Source organism: Mustela erminea, chromosome 7 (genome assembly GCF_009829155.1).
Source record: "Mustela erminea isolate mMusErm1 chromosome 7, mMusErm1.Pri, whole genome shotgun sequence".
NCBI classification, from domain to species: domain Eukaryota; kingdom Metazoa; phylum Chordata; class Mammalia; order Carnivora; family Mustelidae; genus Mustela; species Mustela erminea.
Window position 1 is genome coordinate 88,987,144 of NC_045620.1, and position 20,226 is coordinate 89,007,369.

At 45.7% G+C, this 20,226-nt stretch overlaps 1 protein-coding gene across 2 annotated transcripts in view; it reads right to left on the reverse strand.

The window, feature by feature from the left end:
- The window catches only part of ADD2 (adducin 2), a 103,827-nt gene that overhangs the window by 15,287 nt on the left and 68,314 nt on the right, over window positions 1-20,226 (reverse strand). For both annotated transcript variants that reach the window (XM_032352387.1, XM_032352388.1), the window contains exons 5-11: window positions 17,031-17,182; window positions 16,537-16,617; window positions 13,698-13,847; window positions 12,137-12,280; window positions 9,528-9,626; window positions 5,079-5,252; window positions 26-283 (exon numbers count right to left, since the gene is read on the reverse strand). In XM_032352387.1, the coding sequence (XP_032208278.1) occupies window positions 26-283; window positions 5,079-5,252; window positions 9,528-9,626; window positions 12,137-12,280; window positions 13,698-13,847; window positions 16,537-16,617; window positions 17,031-17,182 (1,058 nt within the window). The remainder of the gene's footprint in view (window positions 1-25; window positions 284-5,078; window positions 5,253-9,527; window positions 9,627-12,136; window positions 12,281-13,697; window positions 13,848-16,536; window positions 16,618-17,030; window positions 17,183-20,226) is intronic.

Consider the following 20,226-nt stretch of genomic DNA (forward strand, 5'->3'; position numbering starts at 1 on the left):
CCCTCCACCCCGATCTCCTCCTTACTGTGGTCTTGGGCCGGGGGGTGCCCATGCTCCTCTGGACCTCATCGGCCACATTGACCCGCAAGTAGGTGTTGGGTGTGTTGAGCCAACGGGTCTTCTCCTTCTGCTGCTTCTGGGCATGCTGCAGCAGGGCGGGCACCGGGGCGCCGTCCTCCTCAAACACGAAGGCTGTGACAGTGGCTGGGATCTCCACCTCACTTTTGTGTTTGGTTTTCTCTTGAACAATGGGGTATCGGTACGGGTAGCCTGTTCTGTAACCCTAAAAAGGACAGAAACAGAATGACTTACTGTGGGGAACATGGCCCCCACGCACATATCGCACACACATTTCACCCCCCTTCTTTCTGAAGGACTCAGTTTAACCCAAAAACTCCGTAACACAATGTCGGCCTTGCTGCTCCTTTGATGTGTTTCAGAATTGTTCCCTTCTCTTGGTCCCCCAACCTCTTCCTTCGCCCCAACAAGCCCTCTGATCAGAGCTGAGAAAATCCCTAGAACCTTGCAGACCAGACAGACAAGGCTTCTTACCCTAACGGTGCTCCAATTTTCCATCTACTCCAGGGGTCCTGGGCCCTGGCTACACACTGGGATCCTGGGCCCTCCTCAGAGTGGCTGACTTCCGGTGGAGAGGGGTGCAATCTGGCTGCAGAATTTTTAAAAGCCTGCCAGCTCTTTCTAACAGTCAACCTCATTTTCTTGACTCCAAGCCTTCTAAACCATTTCCTTATTGGAACCCTGAGCCTGACTCAGGAACATCCCTGTCTCCTAAGCAAGACCATGTCCCACAGAGATAGAAATGACTCCTGCTCGGTGGGAACATTCAGCCACCTTGACACCTCCTCATATGATTCTTTCTTGGCTATCTTCTTCTTCTTCTTTTTTTAATATATTAAAGAGATATTAAAATATTTTTCCAATTATAAATACAGACCTATCTAGAAAAATCAGGCAATGTGGAAAAACACAAGAAAAAAGTGGGTTCTATTTAAAAAAAAATCTCATCCCCAGAGATAACCACTAAAAATCTTTCTGGTCATCTCTGTAATCATATATATATATATATATATATATATATATATATATATATGTGTGTGTGTGTGTGTGTGTGTGTGTGTGTGTGTGTGTGTTAGCATATATATAACTACAGAATATATATATAACTGTATAAAAATGGGACCATACTGCATAAGCAACTTTACAAGCTGCTTTTTTAGTTTATTGATATGACTGAGATTTTTTCCACATTATTGAACCTATAATACATAGAAACCTTTTTTTTATGATTTAATAAAAAGTAATTGATAGCACTGACACTTTGTCATTTTTTAAATATAAATAATATGAGAAATATATCATATAATATAAATATCATAAAAATAATATCTTTATACATTTTTCTTTAGGCAAATGTATTTTCTTTCGTTCTTTAAGTTATTCTCTTCTTGAATTCCTAGAATAAAAATTACCGGGCCAAGGGATATATATTAAAAGTTTTAATGTATTTAACATCTTCCCAACATGTTGAGCCAATTTATACTTCTACCAGTTGGGCTGGAGTTCCCAGCTCTCATCTCCCTCCCACCTGCTGAATATTGCTGAGGTTAAAAAAAAAATCTTTGGGGGCGCCTGGGTGGCTCAGTGGGTTAAGGCCTCTGCCTTCAGCTCGGGTTGTGGTCCCAGGGTCCTGGGATGGAGCCCCGCATCGGGCTCTCTGTTCAGCAGGGAGCCTGCTTCCCTTCCTCTCTCTCTGCCTGCCTCTCTACCTACTTGTGATCTCTCTCTGTGTCAAATAAATAAATATTTTTAAAAATCTAAAAAAAAAATCTTTGGCAATCAGAAGTGTTAAAAGTAAAATCCTCCAATTTTTTAAATTCTTTTTTGATTAATAGTAAAACTAGATATTTTCAATGGCCACTTGAATGTCTTCCTTTGTAAATTGCTTGTGTTCTTGGTTCGTTTTTCTGTTGAGATATTTATTGTTTTCACATTGATTCATAATACCTCCTCCTACATTAAGGGTATTAATTTTTTGACTGTCATAGATGTTGCAGTATTTTCCTCCATAGTTTGTCTTTTAGCTTTGTTTATGATGGGAGGGATAATTTATAAAAATGTACATTTTCCATTTAAATATAATCATATCTGTTAATATTTGCCATCATGATTTCACACTTTCTCACCATACCTGACAAGTTCTTTCCCAACACAAGAGCATCAAAAATATAAATCTTCTTTTTACTATCTATATGAATTTACTTTTTATGCTCAAATTTTTGATAAATCAGGAATTCATCTTGTTGAAAGGAATGATCCACCTTATTTATTTCCCAAAGGGCCAGCAATCTTTCTCCCACTGCTTTATAAGATGCCTTCTTGCCCGTGTTAAATTCTCATCCATTTAGGAACTATTTCTGCATTCTCTAAGCTGTCCCACTGATTCTCCTGTTCATTCTGCCCTGGTGCCCCTCTGCTCTTCTGTTTAGTTGTTGAAGTTTTTCATGATTTACTTTGTGATGGGACAAGTTTCCCTAATTGCTTTTCTTTCTATAGGATTTCCTATCCATTCTGAAGTAAACTTGGAAAAACATTTTTTCTAAGTCCTCTGTGTTCCCCTCTCACTAAAGGAATTACATGGAGTTTGGAAAGGCAACCTTTAACCCTATGGAATTTTCTAACCAACAGGAAATTGTGGCTCTTTATTAAATTCAGGTGTTCTCTTGATGCCTATTGGTAAAGAATTATGGTTTTCTTTAAATCAGTTCTGCTTCATGTTTTATGTTCTTTTTGCATTTGCAAATGGGCTATTTTCTCCCATTACTATATTTTCAAATATATTATATGTTGAGATGCAAAAAAAGCTACTAACTTCTAAATATATTTTCATAACTGACTACTTAAAACATTTTTTTTAATTTTTTTTTAAGATTTTATTTATTTGCCAGAGAGAGAGAGAGAGAGAGCACAGGCAGGCAGAGTGGCAGTAGAGGCAGAGGGAGAAGCAGGCTCCCTGCCGAGCAAGGAGCCCAATGTAGGACTCTATCCCAGGATGCTGGGATCACAATCCGAGCCGAAGGCAGCCGCTTAACCAACTGAGCCACCCAGGCGTCCCCATAACTGACTACTTTAAAAGGTACTCATTATTTCTAATATTTTTTCATCGTTGACTCTTTGACATTTTATAGACATGTAACCATACTATCTAAACTGAATAGTGATTTTGTTTCCTTTTCAGCATCTGTTTTGTTTTTATACCTCACCACTTTAGATTGAGTTCCAGTGTTATTCCAGAACAGTAATAAAAGTTTGGACAGCAAGAATCACTTGTTTTATTTAAAAATGTAATGGAAATTCTTCTAGTGTTTTACCAGGATATTGACTCTTGTTTTGAGAAAAATATAATTTTAATCATGTCAAATAAGTCTTCTCCTCTCTTAACAGCTATTATTTGTATAAAGTGATACTACCTTTTTATCAAATGATTTTTGATATTTATTAATGGCCAAAAGGTCCTTGGATGCACTAATATCATGAAATATATTTAAAAGATTTATAATATTAAACCATCCTTGAATACTAGGAATGAGCCTTCACTTGGTTTTTATGTATTATTACTCTAATGTTATGCAGGATACTACCTGCTAGCTTTCATGTAGCACTTTTTATCAACTCAAAGCAAGATTGGTCTGAATGTGTTATAATTATTACGGTTTCATGTCCCACTTTCACTCTCTGAAACAATTTAAATGGCATAAGAATTGTCTGTATCTTGGGTGCCTGGGTGCCTCAGTTGGTTAAATACCTGCCTTTGGCTCAGGTCATGATCCTGGAGTCCTGGGATCAAGCCCTACCTCAGGCTCCTATTCAGTGGGGAGCCTGATTCTCCTTCTTCCTCTGCCTGCTGCTCCCCCTGCTTGTGCACTCTCTCTCTCTCTCAAATAAATAAATACAATCTTTTTAAAAAGGGGTCTTTTTGTTTGTCTGTCTTCTTAAAGATTTGAAAGAATTCCCATATGAAACTGTCTGGCACTGGTGCTTTTAGGCATGGGTTACTTGGCACATGAGTCTTAAGGAGAACTGTATCTTCAAGGTGGGTTGTGTTTTTCATTATTTGAAAAATAATCTATGACCCTCACAGTCAGCCTAGTAATAAGATAGGGATGGTTTGGAGGGACTGGAGGTAAGGAGAAAAAGATTAACTATTGCAATGACCTGGACACAATAAAGAGGGTCCAAGGTAGTAGCAGTGAGGAAGGGAACATAAATCAGATATAGAAATGGTCCAAGGATAGGTTTCATCTTCACTTCTCTGAGCAATCAAAGAAGTTATGATCTCTTCCTGCAACTAGCTTCTCATCGTGCATGCTTTCTTTTTGTTCTCCAACTGTCTATATGTCATATTATCAACGAAAATGTTAGATTTTGTATCCTTTTTTTTTTTTAAGATTTTATTTATTTATTTGACAGACAGATCACAAGTAGGCAGAGAGGCAGACAGAGAGAGAGAGGGAGGAAGCAGGCTCCCTGCTGAGCAGAGAGTCTGATGCGGGGCTGGATTCCAGGACCCTGGGACCATGATCCTAGCTGAAGGCAGAGGCTTTAACCCACTGAGCCACCCAGGTGCCCCAAGATTTTGTATCATTTAAAGCCCACCTAGACACATACCAGTTAACTCCTTACATGATTGATTCATTCAGTCATTACGACAGGGTGTTGTTCGAATGCTGCTCATCAGAATAAGGAAATTAGAGTATTATGTGGTTTCTATATTAAAGTCACGAGATAACAAAGGCAGAACTAACTATTAAAGAGTGAACTGAGCCACAATATAAGATGTCATCGACAGCCTTTAGAACAGGGGCGGTGAAGGCCATCATTTAAGAAAACTCAACTACTTGTAGAATGACCACAAATTCTGAGACACTTGCCAATCAATGAGGCTTTAACAACTTCACCCTGATGCTGTTCTCATGCCCACGTACTGTGTCCCCCCTGACTGGTTCCAGGGCACTTAGTCTCAACCAACTAGCTGGGAAGGGCAATGGCAGGAGACCCACCAGGTTGTCCAGCATCCTCATGAGGGCCTCAAACTCGTGCTCCCCCAGCCGGTTCTTCTGCATGGGCCCGAAGGTGCTCCCTGCCCACTGCACGGAGCCCACTTGATGGGGTCGGTGCTTCTCTTCCAGGAGGATGAGGTTGTCCACTCCCCCAGCGCCGGACAGGGCAGAGACCTACAGTGAAGAGCAGAAGGACCTCAGTATGTGTGTGCGTGGACACATATCCAGAAATGTGAGCTGTATTTGGCTTTTTCCTGCCCAGGGGAAAAGCTACACCAAAGTTACTGGACATGAACCCACTTTCAGGGAAAGAGGTCTTTGCTGTTTTTTCCTCATGTTAGTTCGTAGAAACTATAGAAGATGAGGAAGAACAAGTGTTAAACCTTAGGAATAAAGCAATACAGAGGGCTGAAAAATTACCTGGGATACTGACCAACCTCAGTTTGTGATTATTTCTGGGGAGGGTGGGGAGTACAGTCAGAAAGAGCTCCAAAGGGGACTTTAATTTTCAATTCTTGTCAGTAATAAGTAAAAAGGCTTTTACTTTTTGAATCTGAGTGGTGGGTAGTGGGTGTTATTATTCTTCTGCATATTTCTGTGAGTTTGAAATATCTCCCCTTGCTTTTTTTTTTTTTTTTTTTTTTAAAGCAAAAAGTCACTTGAAAGAAATAGGCTGGCTCCTTGGCCAATAAAACAAGAGAGTAGCCTGATGGCCCGAATGAGCTGGGCTAAAGGCAGAGCTCATCTTCCACAGTGGTATGCTCAGTTGAGGAAACCCAGAGGAAGGAGACACCTGAAGGGGTGGGAATACACAGCCAGGCCCTGTGGAGGGTCAAGAGGCTTCACTGGTGCTCTTGGAGCGTTTGCCCCACTGTCTGGGCTCCACAGCAAGGGGACATAACAAGTGGCTGCCGGCGATGAGCTGAGTATTAGGACAAGAGTTGTGTGTGTGTACAGCAGGTGATTTTAGAATGATCCTAGAAAACATTTATTAATCTAATTAATCTCCTTATTTTCTAATTCCATACCCATCTAATGGTACCTTCTGTCTACTCAGATATAATTGGTTATGATTTGGCATCCAGGGTGAGACCAGCAAGAGGGAGAGAACGTGGTTTCCGAGTCTTCTCAGCAGGGAGCCAGGTGTCCTGTGCTGCAATCAGATTAATATTTGATATCTCCTGTAAGCCTACTTACTGCAGGAGAAGGATTTGATTATATAAACTTCCAGTGTTCCCGTTTTTATTGAAAAGGAAAGGATGCAATTGAGCTTGCTGGCCAACATGCATCTATGAGCCCGTGAGGACCCGTCACACACCCCCAGAGCACGTTAGATCCACCAGTGTAACAAACGGCTCCTATAAGGCTTCCTGGAGGTCAGCCAGGCCACCTTTGCAAGGTGATCCCTGTCACACTGTGAAGAGGTGGAAGCAAGAACACTCATTTGGGCTGCATTTTTATCTGGCAAAGGTGGAGACTTGAATAGTCACTGATGTCATCCTCCTACCAAAGCTAAGGGTCCTTGTCCAGTATCCCTGGAAGATAGCCAGCTGCACGCTTAGTGAGGCAGCCTACTACACTGTGTCAAAAGGTTAGAAGGGTTACGGTGAGTTGATACAGATTACAGAGTGCAAATCCACCTTTTTGCTATGTTCGTTCACTAATTCCGGTTTGGGCCTCCGTTGCCATGTTTTCTCATGCCGAAGTCCCGCGTACTCCAAAGGGAATGCACTCTCAAAGGGAATGCACTCTCAATGGCAGTGAATCCCAGCTGTAAGATCCATTACCTTGTTCATCCCAGACCCTCATCTAGCCAAGGCAGGGCTTGGGACCCTGGAATCCTGACTTGGAGTGCTGACTGTCAGCTGATCTTTCCCGCAGACCCTCATCTCCCCCCCACCTCCCACCAGGCAGTGCAGTGTAGTGTTTAAGAACATGGACTTGGACACAGGCTGCCTGGGTTTGAATCCTGGCACTGACACTTGCTGTGTGGCCTGGGGCAGCTATTTACCCTCTCTGTGCCTGTTTTCTCATCTGTAAAATGAAAAAAATAGTAGTATCTACCTTATGAGCATTACGGAGGGTGATAATTATAAAACACCTGGTGCTGAGAGTGGCACGTCAGTGTTTATGATCAATATATGCCGAGGTTTTACTATGAAAGAAACGATGTGCCCAGGGGACTAGTTATTCACGGAGGAGAGAACTGCCCACATCCTTACAAGAGCTGGGCCTCCTCCTACCTCCCTCTTCCCCCATCAGTTTCCATGGCGATGGGGAGCAGATGGAGAAGAATTGCCTGAGCAAGTTTGCTCTATAAGCAGAGCAGGGAGCTGCCTCTCTCAGCTGGGGTGACCCAGTTTCCTAGAACCCCAGACTGCTGGAGAGAGATGAGAACACTGTCCCCAGGAGAACGGACTAGGCTCTTAGCCTTGAACGACTAAAATGACCACAGCCACGTTTGCTTGTTGGTCAAGGTCACTGAGGGAGAAAAGGAGGCCCACGACGGAAACAGAACGTCCGTGGGGACTGTTCAAGCAGAAATGAGCTGGCCAGGGGCTGCCATCCCAACAGCATCTGCAGACTGCTAGCCCCTGGGGTCACCCATGCCCTAAACCACCTACACCTCTGGTCTAATCTAGCCTGTTCTGCTCCTACACGCTCCAGCTTCCTTTCTCTCTCTAGAAGCCTCCCTGAAGCTGAAAAGAGCCATGGGTGCTTTTCTGGGGGTTATTTGCTTCCATTGCCTGATGCACTTTAACAAGGTCCCATGGAATGAGTCCTGACTGAAAACAAAGTGACAGCAGGCAGGGCCAAGAGAAGCCGCTGGGGCTGTCGGGGCCGGTGCCTGGCAGCTCTGTGCTTTCATCTCCGCAGCTGCTAGACGGCCATCCTGCCTTTGGTTAAACAGTATAGAGGCCATTTCTCAGTGTAGAGCGTCCCCCCCCACCGCCCCGCCCCAACACGGGGGCGGGGCGGGTGGGAGGCAGGGCCATCTCTTACCATTCATTTTCAGGCCATGCTGTCTTTGCAAAGCTATAAGAACTATTTTCTCATGGAAACCTCTTCTTTAGAAGGAAGATGGGGGGACTCATTAGAGCGCAGATATGGGGGAAAGAAAGAGTCTGCCAGGTTCTAACATCAGTCAGGGTTAAGAGTTCAGGGCCCACCTTCGGTTGGGGCAGGGAGGCTGCTGCCTCAGAAAGGAACTGCTTTGATCCTGGTTTTCCCTTCTGTTCTGACCACTGCTGTCTGGGGGGACGGGGCAGTCTCATCTCACTTCTAACACCTCTTCATCATTGTCTTAACAACTGTCCTCTCAACATACTCATTTAAAAACTATTGAGAAAGGTGCCACTTGCAGAATTCTCATTCCTTGGGAATTGCAGAACCTCTACTAGCAATGCCTCTGGGATTATCCCAATCTTTCCCCTGTCCTACAATTCCTAAGACAAAGGCAGGCCTTCCGCCTGGGGCACTGCTCTGCCCAGACCAGCCAGGAGAGGGCAGACAGGACACCCAAGGACCTTGCAAAGGACTGACTCATCCTGGAGCACTCAGCTTTCCCTTCTGTCAACTGAGTCCTAAAAATACCATCAGCATCACCTCTCTTTATTTGAAAGGCCCCAACCTCACAAGGACCCCATAGGCCCCTGATATCCAGCTGAGGAAACATAGACTGTAGAAAGCAATTCCCTGACCCGAGGACACATTCCAGAGTTGGGAAGGATGGTGAGTGCCTTCAGCTGGCAAGACTCCCTTACTCACCCCTGCCAGCTTGCCACACTGAAGGGGGCATGTGTTTGGCTTATATAACACCCCCTTGTTATCTGGCAAAACTATAGGATTTGTGTTTTCCTATTGCTTTTCTTTAGGGGTCCCATGGCTGCTGACAATCCCCACCCATCCACCACCCCATCCCCGACTAGTTAGGAGAACCTCCTGACGGGCTCCCTGGATGTTATGCTGGGGGTTCCCTGGTGTTCAGGGTTGCCATGTGTAACTTCACCCCAGTCTGGGCCAGACCATGTTCATGGTCTTTGCAAACTACACCCTCCAGACAAAAAGAAAGAAAAGACCAACCTATGACGTGGTGTCTACCTGGCATAGCTAGATGTAACAGTTATACCCCAGGTAATACTTAATGGTAAGAACTGTTATATGCCCTATTACAATTTCTCATACGCTCCGACTGATGAACCTGGGGAGCTCCCTGTTCCAGACACTGCCCCCCAAGAGGAGGGTACTGGTTGTTAGGCAACAGTGATGACTATTTTAAAGTTACAAAACTGATTATAAGTGTGAATCTTTAGAAGGATAAGGTGGTGCCAAGGCAGAGAAATAGGGCAAGGCTTTTAGATGGTTGGCTCCCAGGACTCCTTAAATCATGGCCGGTGGGGCCTCCGCCAGAGCCACACCAGGGCCCCCTCCCCAGGGGAGCTTGCTCACCTGTATCTCACACGCAGCCTGCAGGTGGAAGATCTTATAAAACGCCTCCTCCACGGTGTCACCTAGAGCAACCACTCCATGGTTTCTTAGCACCAGGATCTGCAGAGGAGCAAATGGCCAATTAAAACTCCAAGCTGCTTAAACTAGTGAAGAAGGAGAGATCTTTCATTTACTCCAGATCAGTTTCCATATCCACTCCCAAAGCATGCCCTCAACTCCTTGTTCATTCTTCCCATACAAACACCCCAGTGCTACTCCACATGTGATGCTAACCCTAAGCAATGTCCCTAACAAATAGAAGATGCTTTTAATTTTATTAATTTATTTTTTAAAGATTTTTTTTATTTGACAGAGAGGGACACGGTGAGAGAGGGAACACAAGCAAGGGGAATGGGAGAGGGAGAAGCAGGCTTCCCGCAGAGCAGGGAGCCCAATGGAGGACTCCATCCCAGGATCAGTTCAGGATCATGAACTGAGCAGAAGGCAGCCACTTAATGACTGAGCCACCCACGTGCCCCTAGAAGATGCTTTTTAAAACAGAGACTAGAGAGCTTGGTGGATTTCTTTGGGCTATACCTGGATTTTTAGGCCTTGGAGAACTTCGAAGTCTGAAAAACTGGTGTCTGTGTTAAAGTGAATGAAATTACTTCAAGTCCAATAGAAGGGTCTAACCTCAAAAGCAGCTCTGGCTCCTGTGACTTAGTTGGCTTGGAAATCAAACCCCAGAGGATGGCTCTCTGCGGGGTGGCCCTGCAGAGACAGGTGAGTCATGTCAGCTCTCTGGACCTCACGTCTCCTCTCCATGAGCTCAGTGAGGCCCCAGTAGCTCTAAAATCCTACATCTCTGTGAAGGAGGTAATAGTGACCTTCTACTCCAACTCTCTGGTTTTTCAGAAGAGGAAACAGAAGCCTAAAGAAATCAAAAGGCTCCCAGCTAATCAGGGGCAGAATCAGAACTAGAACCCAGGTGTTCTCACTGTTGGTGCAATGTTTGTGACTCTGCCAGGAACAGGCAGACAAAAGGGAAAGAAGCAGAAATGAATTTATACCAAGAGCCGGACTCCCCAAAATTCAGATCAGAAACTGTTTTCTTGATTGGTCTTATCCTCATGAACTCCCTGAAACCAGATGATGCCTTTCCAGCCTCAGGGACACAGATCCACATGCGGGAGGTGTCCTTGCAGACCTGGCTGAGGCCTGCTGGCCTAATCATCTCATCATTTCGCGCTGAAATAGCTGGAGGTTTTTCCTCTCAAGTGCCAGAGATATGGAAAGAGATGAGGACTCTGGCCTAAAAAGATTTTGCAGATAGCAAATGCCCCATCTCTGAAATTCTTATAGCATTTCGCAGATGTGAACATCTCCTCCCTCTCCGGGCACTACTAATGAGGCTTTAGGGAATGTGGGAGAGAGTGGCAGGGTTTCTCCTCTGTGTCAGAGATGGGAAGGCGGAGGCTCCCATACTGGAAATGACTCAGGCAGTGAGTGCCTTTCGAGAACAGAGTCAAGTGTCCTTCAACCTAAGCTCAGCTTAGGAAATTCCCATACGAAGCTGCCTACCCCTAATGATGTGCTGTGAAGAAATAAGTCTTTAGATTTAAGCCAAACAATACGAGATTCTGTTTTTCTATATCAAGTTAGCAAAAGAAAAAAAAAAGTGGTGGGGTGCCTGGGTGGCTCAGTGGGTTAAGCTTCTGCCTTCGGCTCAGGTCATGATCTCAGGGTCCTGGGATCGAGTCCCACATCGGGCTCTCTGCTCAGCAGGGAGCCTGCTCCTCACCCCCCCACCCGCCTGCCTCTCTGTCTTCATGTGATCTCTGTCTGTCAAATAAATAAATAAAATCTTTTAAAAAGAAAAAAAGAGTGGTAATACTCAAGTTTGGGGAGACTGCAGGGAAGCAGCATTCTTATAACTAGACTCTGGGGGAGGAGAGGGCAATGTGCCTATAGGAAGTAAGAGTTCTAAAATGTGTATCCCTAGGAATGTATCCCAAGGAAATGATCTCAAGCACTTACAGAGATTCAGCTAAGAGGGTTTTCATCCTGTGTTGTTTATATCAAGGAACCTTCCAATGTCCAATCACAGAGGACTGTTAAGGTAAATGGTGACACAGCCATTTATATGATGAGATATAATCTAATGATTTTAAATAGTGATTTAGGGGCACCTGGGTGGCTCAGTGGGTTAAAGCCTCTGCCTTCGGCTCAGGTCATGATCCCAGGGTGCTGGGATTGAGCCCTGCATTGGGGTCTCTGCTCAGCAGCGAGCCTGCTTCCTCCTCTCCCTCTGCCTGCTTGTGATCTCTGTCTGTCAAATAAATATATAAAATCTTAAAACAATGATTTAGAAAATATTTAATAATATGCAAAGGTGTTTACTTGATATTACTAAGGGAAAAAAGGAAAATCATTTTATGTTCTTAGTTTGCTAAAGATACGTGAATGCTTGTGGAATGCGTGCCAAAATCTCAGGATAATTGGATAAAGAATTTCATTTCACTTTTTTGTTTACGTGCAACTTCTACACATCGTCCGCTGAACACGTGTCAGTCATGATGTAGGCTTTGGGCAAGCCCACCCGAGTGTATTCCCACAACAGCTGAGCAAACCTTGCAGGTGGGTCCAAGGCACTTCTGCAGGCTGATTCGATCCGCTTCCTGCTCCATCCCACCATTGAAGTCATAATAGGCCATGTCCCCCACTAGCAGGGCGTTGTGGGAGACAGGCAGGAGGCCGCACTTCATAGCCGACACCTTTAGTGAGACAATGGAAGTGTCAGCACCTGCAGCTCCCCCATTCCGTCTCCGCCCTTTCCTCAGAGGGGCACAGCCAGGCTCTCCTCTGGGGACCAGTGGGCTTGGGAGCCAGCCCTCAAGAAAGGCACTGCCCTTTGACTCTGCTGCACCTGGCTGGGCTCTGGCTTTCTGTCTGCTTCCTCTGATGTCTTTCCATCACCATTTTGACAGCAGCTACATCAATATACCTCTCTCTAAAATTGCTACCAAAAGTGCCTTTGAGAAAGCTACCCCCCTGCTTTTCTCTTGTCCTAGGACTCTGGGAAGAGGTTGGGGATAGTGGGGCTACCTAGCACCAGGCTGGAGTGAAGCAGGGTCTAGGGGCCTCTGGGGTGAGCTGGTGGAAATCCTCAGCCTTGAGGTCAGTGCGGAAAGAGGGAGGCCCATTGAGAGGCCCCCTATGACTAGTGACAGGGCAACAAGAGTGCCAGGGAATCGGGTTAAAATCCATGCTCCATACCCTGCCTTTTATTAAAAGCAAGGAACATGGAGAGGTTTAGGAGAGCCTCTGGCTTTTGTGCCCTTATTCTGCCCCATGAGTAAGCCAGGGCTCTGCAGAAATGGATACTCAGCACAAACATGTCACTCAGTCTTGGCCCAAATTCTGGAAAATCTGAGTGCCCGTAACTGGTGTGCTTCGCAGAAGAACCCTGGGCCAATGAGGAGTCCACTCTGCTTGTGCAGGGGTAAGGCCTGGAAGTCAGTAAGAGGGATTGAAGGTTGAGAGGACACCCAGACCTGCTTGGTTCTTGCCTTTCTAAGTGACATTACAGTGCTTTAGGTACACATGGAGAAATTACCAGAGCCTCTGAGGGGACAACCTGATCCTTGAAGGTATTCCTTCTATTCTCTCTGAGTTTTCCTTGCTCCTGTCCTCAGCTTGCAGCCTAACCTGGGCTATGAAAAGTGGACAAGTCCAGGTTCCCACCATCTTATGTTTTATCAAGCTCTCTCCTCATCAGAGCCTGGGCTGGGGGTGGGGGTTGGGGCAGGTGCCAGCCCTCGGTCTGGAGGGACTGGACTGAGTGGAAACATAAGAGGTGCTGTCACTTGGGTAAGTGGGATTTGTGAGTGTATGTAGTGGGGGGAGGGGGGCACAGTAGAACAAACACTGCATATCTTTGCCTCATGTCCCCAGATGAAGACTTCTGTGCTTAGAAAAGTGGGGAGGATTAGGGTGACCACACTGGATGTTTCCCCTCCTCACCTTGTCCTGAGTTCCAGGAAAACTTTCCAGAACTGTTTTAAATAAGGAGATTGACACTAGCTTGGGGAGGCTTAAGTCTTTCGTCAGGGAGCCCCTCAGAGAAGCGGGCAGCATGGGCCTGCTGCCAGCCTTGGGGACAGAAATGCTGGTCTTGGAGCGGACACTCACGGCGGCAGTGGCTGGTGTGTGCAGATGGATGACACAGCGCACATCTGGTCTGGCTGCGTAGATCGCCGAGTGCAGACAGAAGCCCGTGGTATCCACGGGGAAGCAGCTGCTGCCCTTCTCCACCACCTCTCCCAGGATGTTCACCTTGATCTGGACGGGGAAGAGAAACTCAGAGGCACAGGGTGGGGACAGGGCAGGGGGCAGACAGGGCCGGTGCACTCAGGACTCTCCCAGGAGGTATGCCATACCCACTGCCTCCAGGACTGAGGAGCAGGCTAACAGGAGAGTTGGCTGAGTATAATTCAGCAGGGAAAACGCTAGAGTGGAGTTTCTCAAACTTGACTGGGTGTAAGAATCACCTGGAGATCCAGTCAAAATGCAGATTCTCTGCAAACTGGGGTGGTCACCCTGAAGAACAGTATGGAGGTTCCTCCGAAAGTTAAAACTAGAACTAACCTACGATCTAGCAATTGCACTACTAGACATTTACCCAAAGGATACAAAAATACAGATTTGAAGGGGCATGATAGCCAAACTATGGAGACAGCGCAAATGTCCATTGACTGATGCATAGATAAAGATGCGAAGAGAGAGAGTGTGTGTGTGTGTGCACGCACGTGTGTGTGTGTGTGTGTGTGAACACCACTGCCTTACTATGTCGGGGGCCAGCCAGAACCACCACCAGATGTGTACGTACACACACACACACACACACACACACACACACAGGAATATTACTCAGCCATCAAAAAGAATGAATCTTGCCAGTTGCAATGACATGGATGGAGCTAGAGTGTATTATGCTAAATGAAACAAGTCAGTCAGAGAAAGACAAATACCATAGGATCTCACTCACATGTGGAATTTAAGAAAGAAAACAGATGAAATATGGGAAGGGGAAAAAAGGAGTGAGGGATTCTTAACAACAGAGTATAAACTGCATGTTGATGGAAGGATGTGGGTGTGGGAAGGGCTAGATGGGTGATGGGAATTAGAAAAGCACTTGTTGTGACAAGCACTGGGTGTTGTATGTAAGTGATGGATCACTGAATTCTCCTCCTGAAACCAATATTGCACTGTATTTTAACTAACTAAAATTTAAATTAAAAAAAAAAAAACCTTTCACATTCTGATTCAACAGGCCAAGAATGTGACCCAGGAGTCTGCAATTCTGACAAGTTCCCAAGTGATACCCATGCTGCTGGTCCACAGAACACACTTTGGGTAGAGATGCTAGAAAAGAGTGAATCACAGACTTCTCTAGGAGCAGATGGGAGGAGTCTTTGATCCCAGTAAAAGAGGGGGATCCGAGAAACATTCCCAGAGAGTAACACCTAAACTGAAACTTTTTGGGGTTTTTTGTTCTTTATTTTGAATTTTTAAGCATCATACACAAAAGTAAAGATAATAGTATGATAAACACCCATTTACCAATCACCCAAAAGCTAGATCTTAAAGGACAGGTAGAAACTAGTCACTGGTCTTATAACCTGCTCTTGAAGCCAAGGAGCTAGTATGTGTCATGGCTAGCAGTCACACATTTGTGTGCGCGTGTGTGTGTGTGTGTGTGTGTGACTCACCTGCTTACAGTGCTTCAGTGGCTCTGCATGTCCAGCAGAGCAAAGCCAAAGCACCGTAACAATGCTCTTAGGGCCACGTATCATCTGGTCCCCATGCCCCTCTCAGCCTCACTTCCAGACTCTGAATACGTGAGCCAGACACAGTCTCTCACTGTCCTCCCAAGTGCACCAGGATGTGGCATGTGCCTGGCTTTGTGCAAACTGTCCTCCTCCTGCTGAGGACACGGTTCTCTCTGCCCAGTCTCTCCCTACAGTCCTGGTCTAAATCTGCTTCTCCTGTGGGCCCCTGGGGACTTAGCTCCTTCACCATCAGGTCAACCCAGATGTTCCTCCCTTGCCCCTTGCACCTTTTCTGGGCTCTCCATCTTTCCTGCTATATGGGAGCCTTCTTCACTGAGTTTAATCATTGTCTTGCCTGCCTCTCCAATTAGTCACAAATGCCTTTAAGGCAGAGCCTGTGCTTCCTTGACCCTAATGTGGCTTGGCCATGACCTCCTTAGGTGGCCCTGTGCAAGTCACTTACCTCCCTGGACACCAGCGTCCTCTCCTGCCTGTAAAGGGGTTTTGGCAGCCCTCAAGGTCCTACCCTGCCTAGATATTCTGTCACTTTGTCAGATGACTCTTTTAATTGCATACCTAGACTCCACTGTCTCAAGCCTGGCAGAGAGGCCCTGAGGTGGCACCCTCTGCCCTCAGGCGAACGGCACAGCAGCTGCAGCCCACACATGTAAGATCCCTGGGCCTCTTCTGCTTGTAAGACCGTCCTTTCTACTGTTTTCCTCTTCCCACCCAGGAATCTTTGCTGATTAAGACCAACTTCTAGAAGTTTCTTCCTACTATACCTAAAAGGAGCAAGAGAACCAAAAGGGGTCCTGGAAGCTATTGCTAATGGTACAGCACTAAGCCAGTCTTGCACTGCTTTGAGACAAAGTGGTAGCTGTTGTTTTAATATATTCCCCAAACTAGGAAGGCCTCCCCATTCCCAGGCTTTGGGGACCAATCGCAGGCACAGAGGACCGCAGGCCCATCTCCTCCCCCTCCTCCCTCCTATTGCACTGGCTGCCTGCGCCCATATCTGGTCTCATGGTTGCGTTGTGCTCTGGGAATCCTGCTTTGGGGCTGTGTGTCTTCTCTACCCCCACCAGACCACAAGCTCCATGAGGGACAGGACAGCAATGGCTAGTCTGTAGATGACCTGTCACTGTAGGTTGTTGTCATTTCAAGAAGCAATGGGCAGCGAGAGGATAGACTATAGTTACCAGACTGGATGCGGTGACTTCACTGCAAGAAACTCCCTTGGGGCTAATCAGGAAGTGATCCTGCTCCTTGTTGACTCTCAGCTGAAAGGAAGACATGTTCTCAGTGGCAAGGAGACAGTGGGGTCATTTCCAAGGACCCTCTGCATGAATCCCTTCTTCCCCTCAATCCACTGTACCTAAAACTCCCAAGAACCCTTATCTCTCCCCAGCACCTGAGAGATGAAAAGGACCTGGCCTTTATTTAGAACTGGAGCAATGGACCTATAAGAGGAATCTCCAATGATCAAGGGTAGCCCTGGAAATAGGATCCAGGATTTCCTAGCTCCTGCTCCAGGGAAGTGGCCATGGGAAGCTTGTTGATTTCAGGTGACCACAGTGGTTAGAAACGCTGGAAGGGCTCAGTGCATGGCCGTGCCTACAGGCAGGAGCTCCCCTTTGGGATTTTTTCAGGGCCACACACAGCACCCCCCCCCACCCCAAGACACTCTGCTCACTGTGACGTAGGTGTCGCTCAGCTGGGCCCAGCCGTAGAGGTCTAGGAGACGATAAACGCTGCTGATCTTGCACCGCATGCTCCGCTCGCGCTTGGCCAGATTCAAGTAGTCAGCTGTGTGGAGGTCATTGATGGGTGTCATCATGGAGAAGTCTGCAGAGAAACAGGGTGGGGACAGCACAGCTTTCAGGGTCAGGGCTGCTGTCTGCCCCCCTTCCTTCTTCGCCCTAGTCCCCTCTACATTCTCACTGGCGCTACACCTGCACAAGAGACTTCCATTGGCAGGGAATTAAATACTCTTTGACCCTCATCCAGGGGGAGAAAATCCACAGAATGGATAGTTGTGCCCAAGGAAGACTTCTGCTTATTCATGGCATTGCTTTTGGTCAAAAATCATGGCAAGATTCAAACCACAGAATGAAGATGTCTCGGGATGCCAAGCTCACAATAAATCCTAAAGATGGACATTGAACAAAAGCAAGAATAAGTTTCTGAGTGGAAATATAGGTATATTTCATCGCTAGTTTTGATGAAGGAGATGCTAATCATCAGATGTGCTATTGTTTATTGTTTTAAACTATACCATGTAATATAACTTTTCTTCTGCTTTGGAAACAGGGCAAATTATAAAGCTGAGTCAGCCAGGAAGTAAATTCGTCAACTTCTTCTGACAAGTCATAAACTTCCAAAAGTCACTGTGGCTAGCTGAAGGGTTTCAGGCTTCATGTGGGCCATATCTGCTCCCCTCTGGATGTGCAGTCCCTTGGTTATTTATGGTTCTTTGTGGGAATGGGAGATATGGAAGGGAGTTGGAAATGGGCCTAGAGGGCTGGATGGTCTTATCTACAGGGTCTGTAAGGAGTCTAAGAGGTGGTGCCCAGTCCGTCCCATTAAAAATGATGACCATTCCCTGTGTGCCTCTAGAAGGCATAAGAGGGCATCTGGCTGAGCCCCAAGACTTCCAATTAGTCGGTGTCTAGAAACCAATAAAAGAATCAATAGGAAAAGGTTTTGGCTTAAAATGATGTCTCCTCACACTGCCTCTCCCAGCATCCCACTAAAAACTTTAATGGATTAAAGGCCCTTTAGAAGCTTCCGTCATCTCAATAAACTCGTTACTACACACTGTGATCTCTGTCCTGCATCAGGTTTGCCATTAGTCAAAATGATGAGATGGTCTGCAAAGGTGAAGGGTGACCTGGTACTGTTGGGGTTACGTAAGGCAAGCAGAGCAGACCTCAAAACACCCATGTCAGGAATATGCACCCAAAAGCCTGTGCCCACCAGAGGAGGGATACCTCCAGGGCATGTGTCCAGGAACCAAAGCTGACAGAGGAAGAAGTGGTCCAAAGGCTCAGCTGAACTGGCAAAAAGAATGGCGAAATTCCAAATTCAACAATTTCTCATTGGATTTGACCAGTCTGGGATCCCTTTCTGTGCTCTGCACATTCCCGAGACAAGCAATTACCTCTTTACCTCATCCCTAACAGCAAGAAGGAAGGCATGTCCATAGTATAAGCCCTCAGACAAAGCCAGGCAGGGGGAGCTATTGTTGGCAGGGTCTTCAGACTCAGACTTCTGTAAGTCCTTCTCTTACAAATTAACTATGGAATCCCAGAGATGGCCAGGAGGCTAGACTAGGTCTAAAAACACGCCATCCCATCCTCTGCGTCCTGTATCAGTGTCCCCCTCCCCCACAGTGTGGAGCTTTGCTGTAAGGATTACCCCACCCACAGACCCAGAGTGGAAGAGGCCAGAAGGCTCCACAAGTATCCCAGAGCCTCTGCTCGCAGGGTTTCAAGAAAAAGACTGCTTATTCTCACCAGCCTCACAAAAGTTAAGATGACTGAATGCCAGGTTTATGACTCAGATCTAACCATGTCAATTTACTCAGGGGACCTAAGGAAACACAGAAAGAGATGAAAAGTCCCTAACCGACCCCAGGGAAGCTAAGACTGAAGGATATGTGATTGTAAAAAAGAAACCAAAATAAAAACACAAAACAACCACAAAATTCTAAAGCAAATGGAGCTGGACAAAAAACAGCTTATCTGGGGCACCTGGGTGGCTCAGTGGGTTAAGCCGCTGCCTTCAGCTTAGGTCATGATCTCGGGGTCCTGGGATCGAGTCCCGCATCGGGCTCTCTGCTCAGCGGGGAGCCTGCTTCCCTCTCTCTCTCTCTGCCTGCCTCTCCATCTACTTGTGATTTCTCTCTGTCAAATAAATGAATAAAATCTTAAAAAAAAATAAATAAGAAGATTTAAAAAATAAATAAATAAATAAACAGCCTATCTGCGCTTGAACTCGTGACTCTTGGAACTTCCCCTCTCCACGTTCCCTGACTTGGATACGCTGGAAATGCCCTAATCAGATTTCTAGGTATCCAGCTTTCTTCCTGATGGGTGCTGGTCGGTGAGGCAGAGGGAATGCCAGTCAGCTCTATTTCTCTTTAAAAGAAAAAGTATAAAGACAGAGACATGAAAACGATGAGAGAGAATAGAATACCTCTGGGAGACCAAGACCAGAGAGCCAGCATACAAATTATCAGCATTCACATAATAGAAAAAATTTCTGTACTCAAAAACAGACCTGTGTAAATAAATTATAAGGATTCACTACATTCCACAGGGGAAAGTCCATAAAGAGAAAAAGCCTACAGTTACATGCTTCCTGGCACTTTTCTGAAATACATGGATAAGGGAGGAAAATGCACAAACATCTACCCAAAAAAATGTTGGTTGCCTACAAAGGAACAAAAACCCCTGCTGTTTCAGATTTCTCTGTTGTAGCAGAGAAAAAAGAAGAAAATAAATAGAGGTTGCATATAAAGAAAAAATAAACAGAGGTCATAATATTATCAAAGTAGAAATCAGGGAAAGCCATATTCCTTTGGAATATTCATCCTTGGCAGCAAAAAAGGGGGCAGAGCAAAAGCACACGCTCCCTAGACAAAGCCAGGCAGCAGGGGCCATGATTGGGAGGGCCACTGTGGAGGTCATTTTACATGAATTAAACATATAACCCATCATGAAGCTATAGCTATAAAGAACATTTACACTTTGAATAACATTTCGTCGAGATATAAAGCAAAAGCTACCAGTAATATGAAGAGAAATGAACATTAATTAAATATACAGCAAAAGACAACATGACACTTTTTTTTTACAAAATAAAAAAAATGAAGATACAGATTAAGT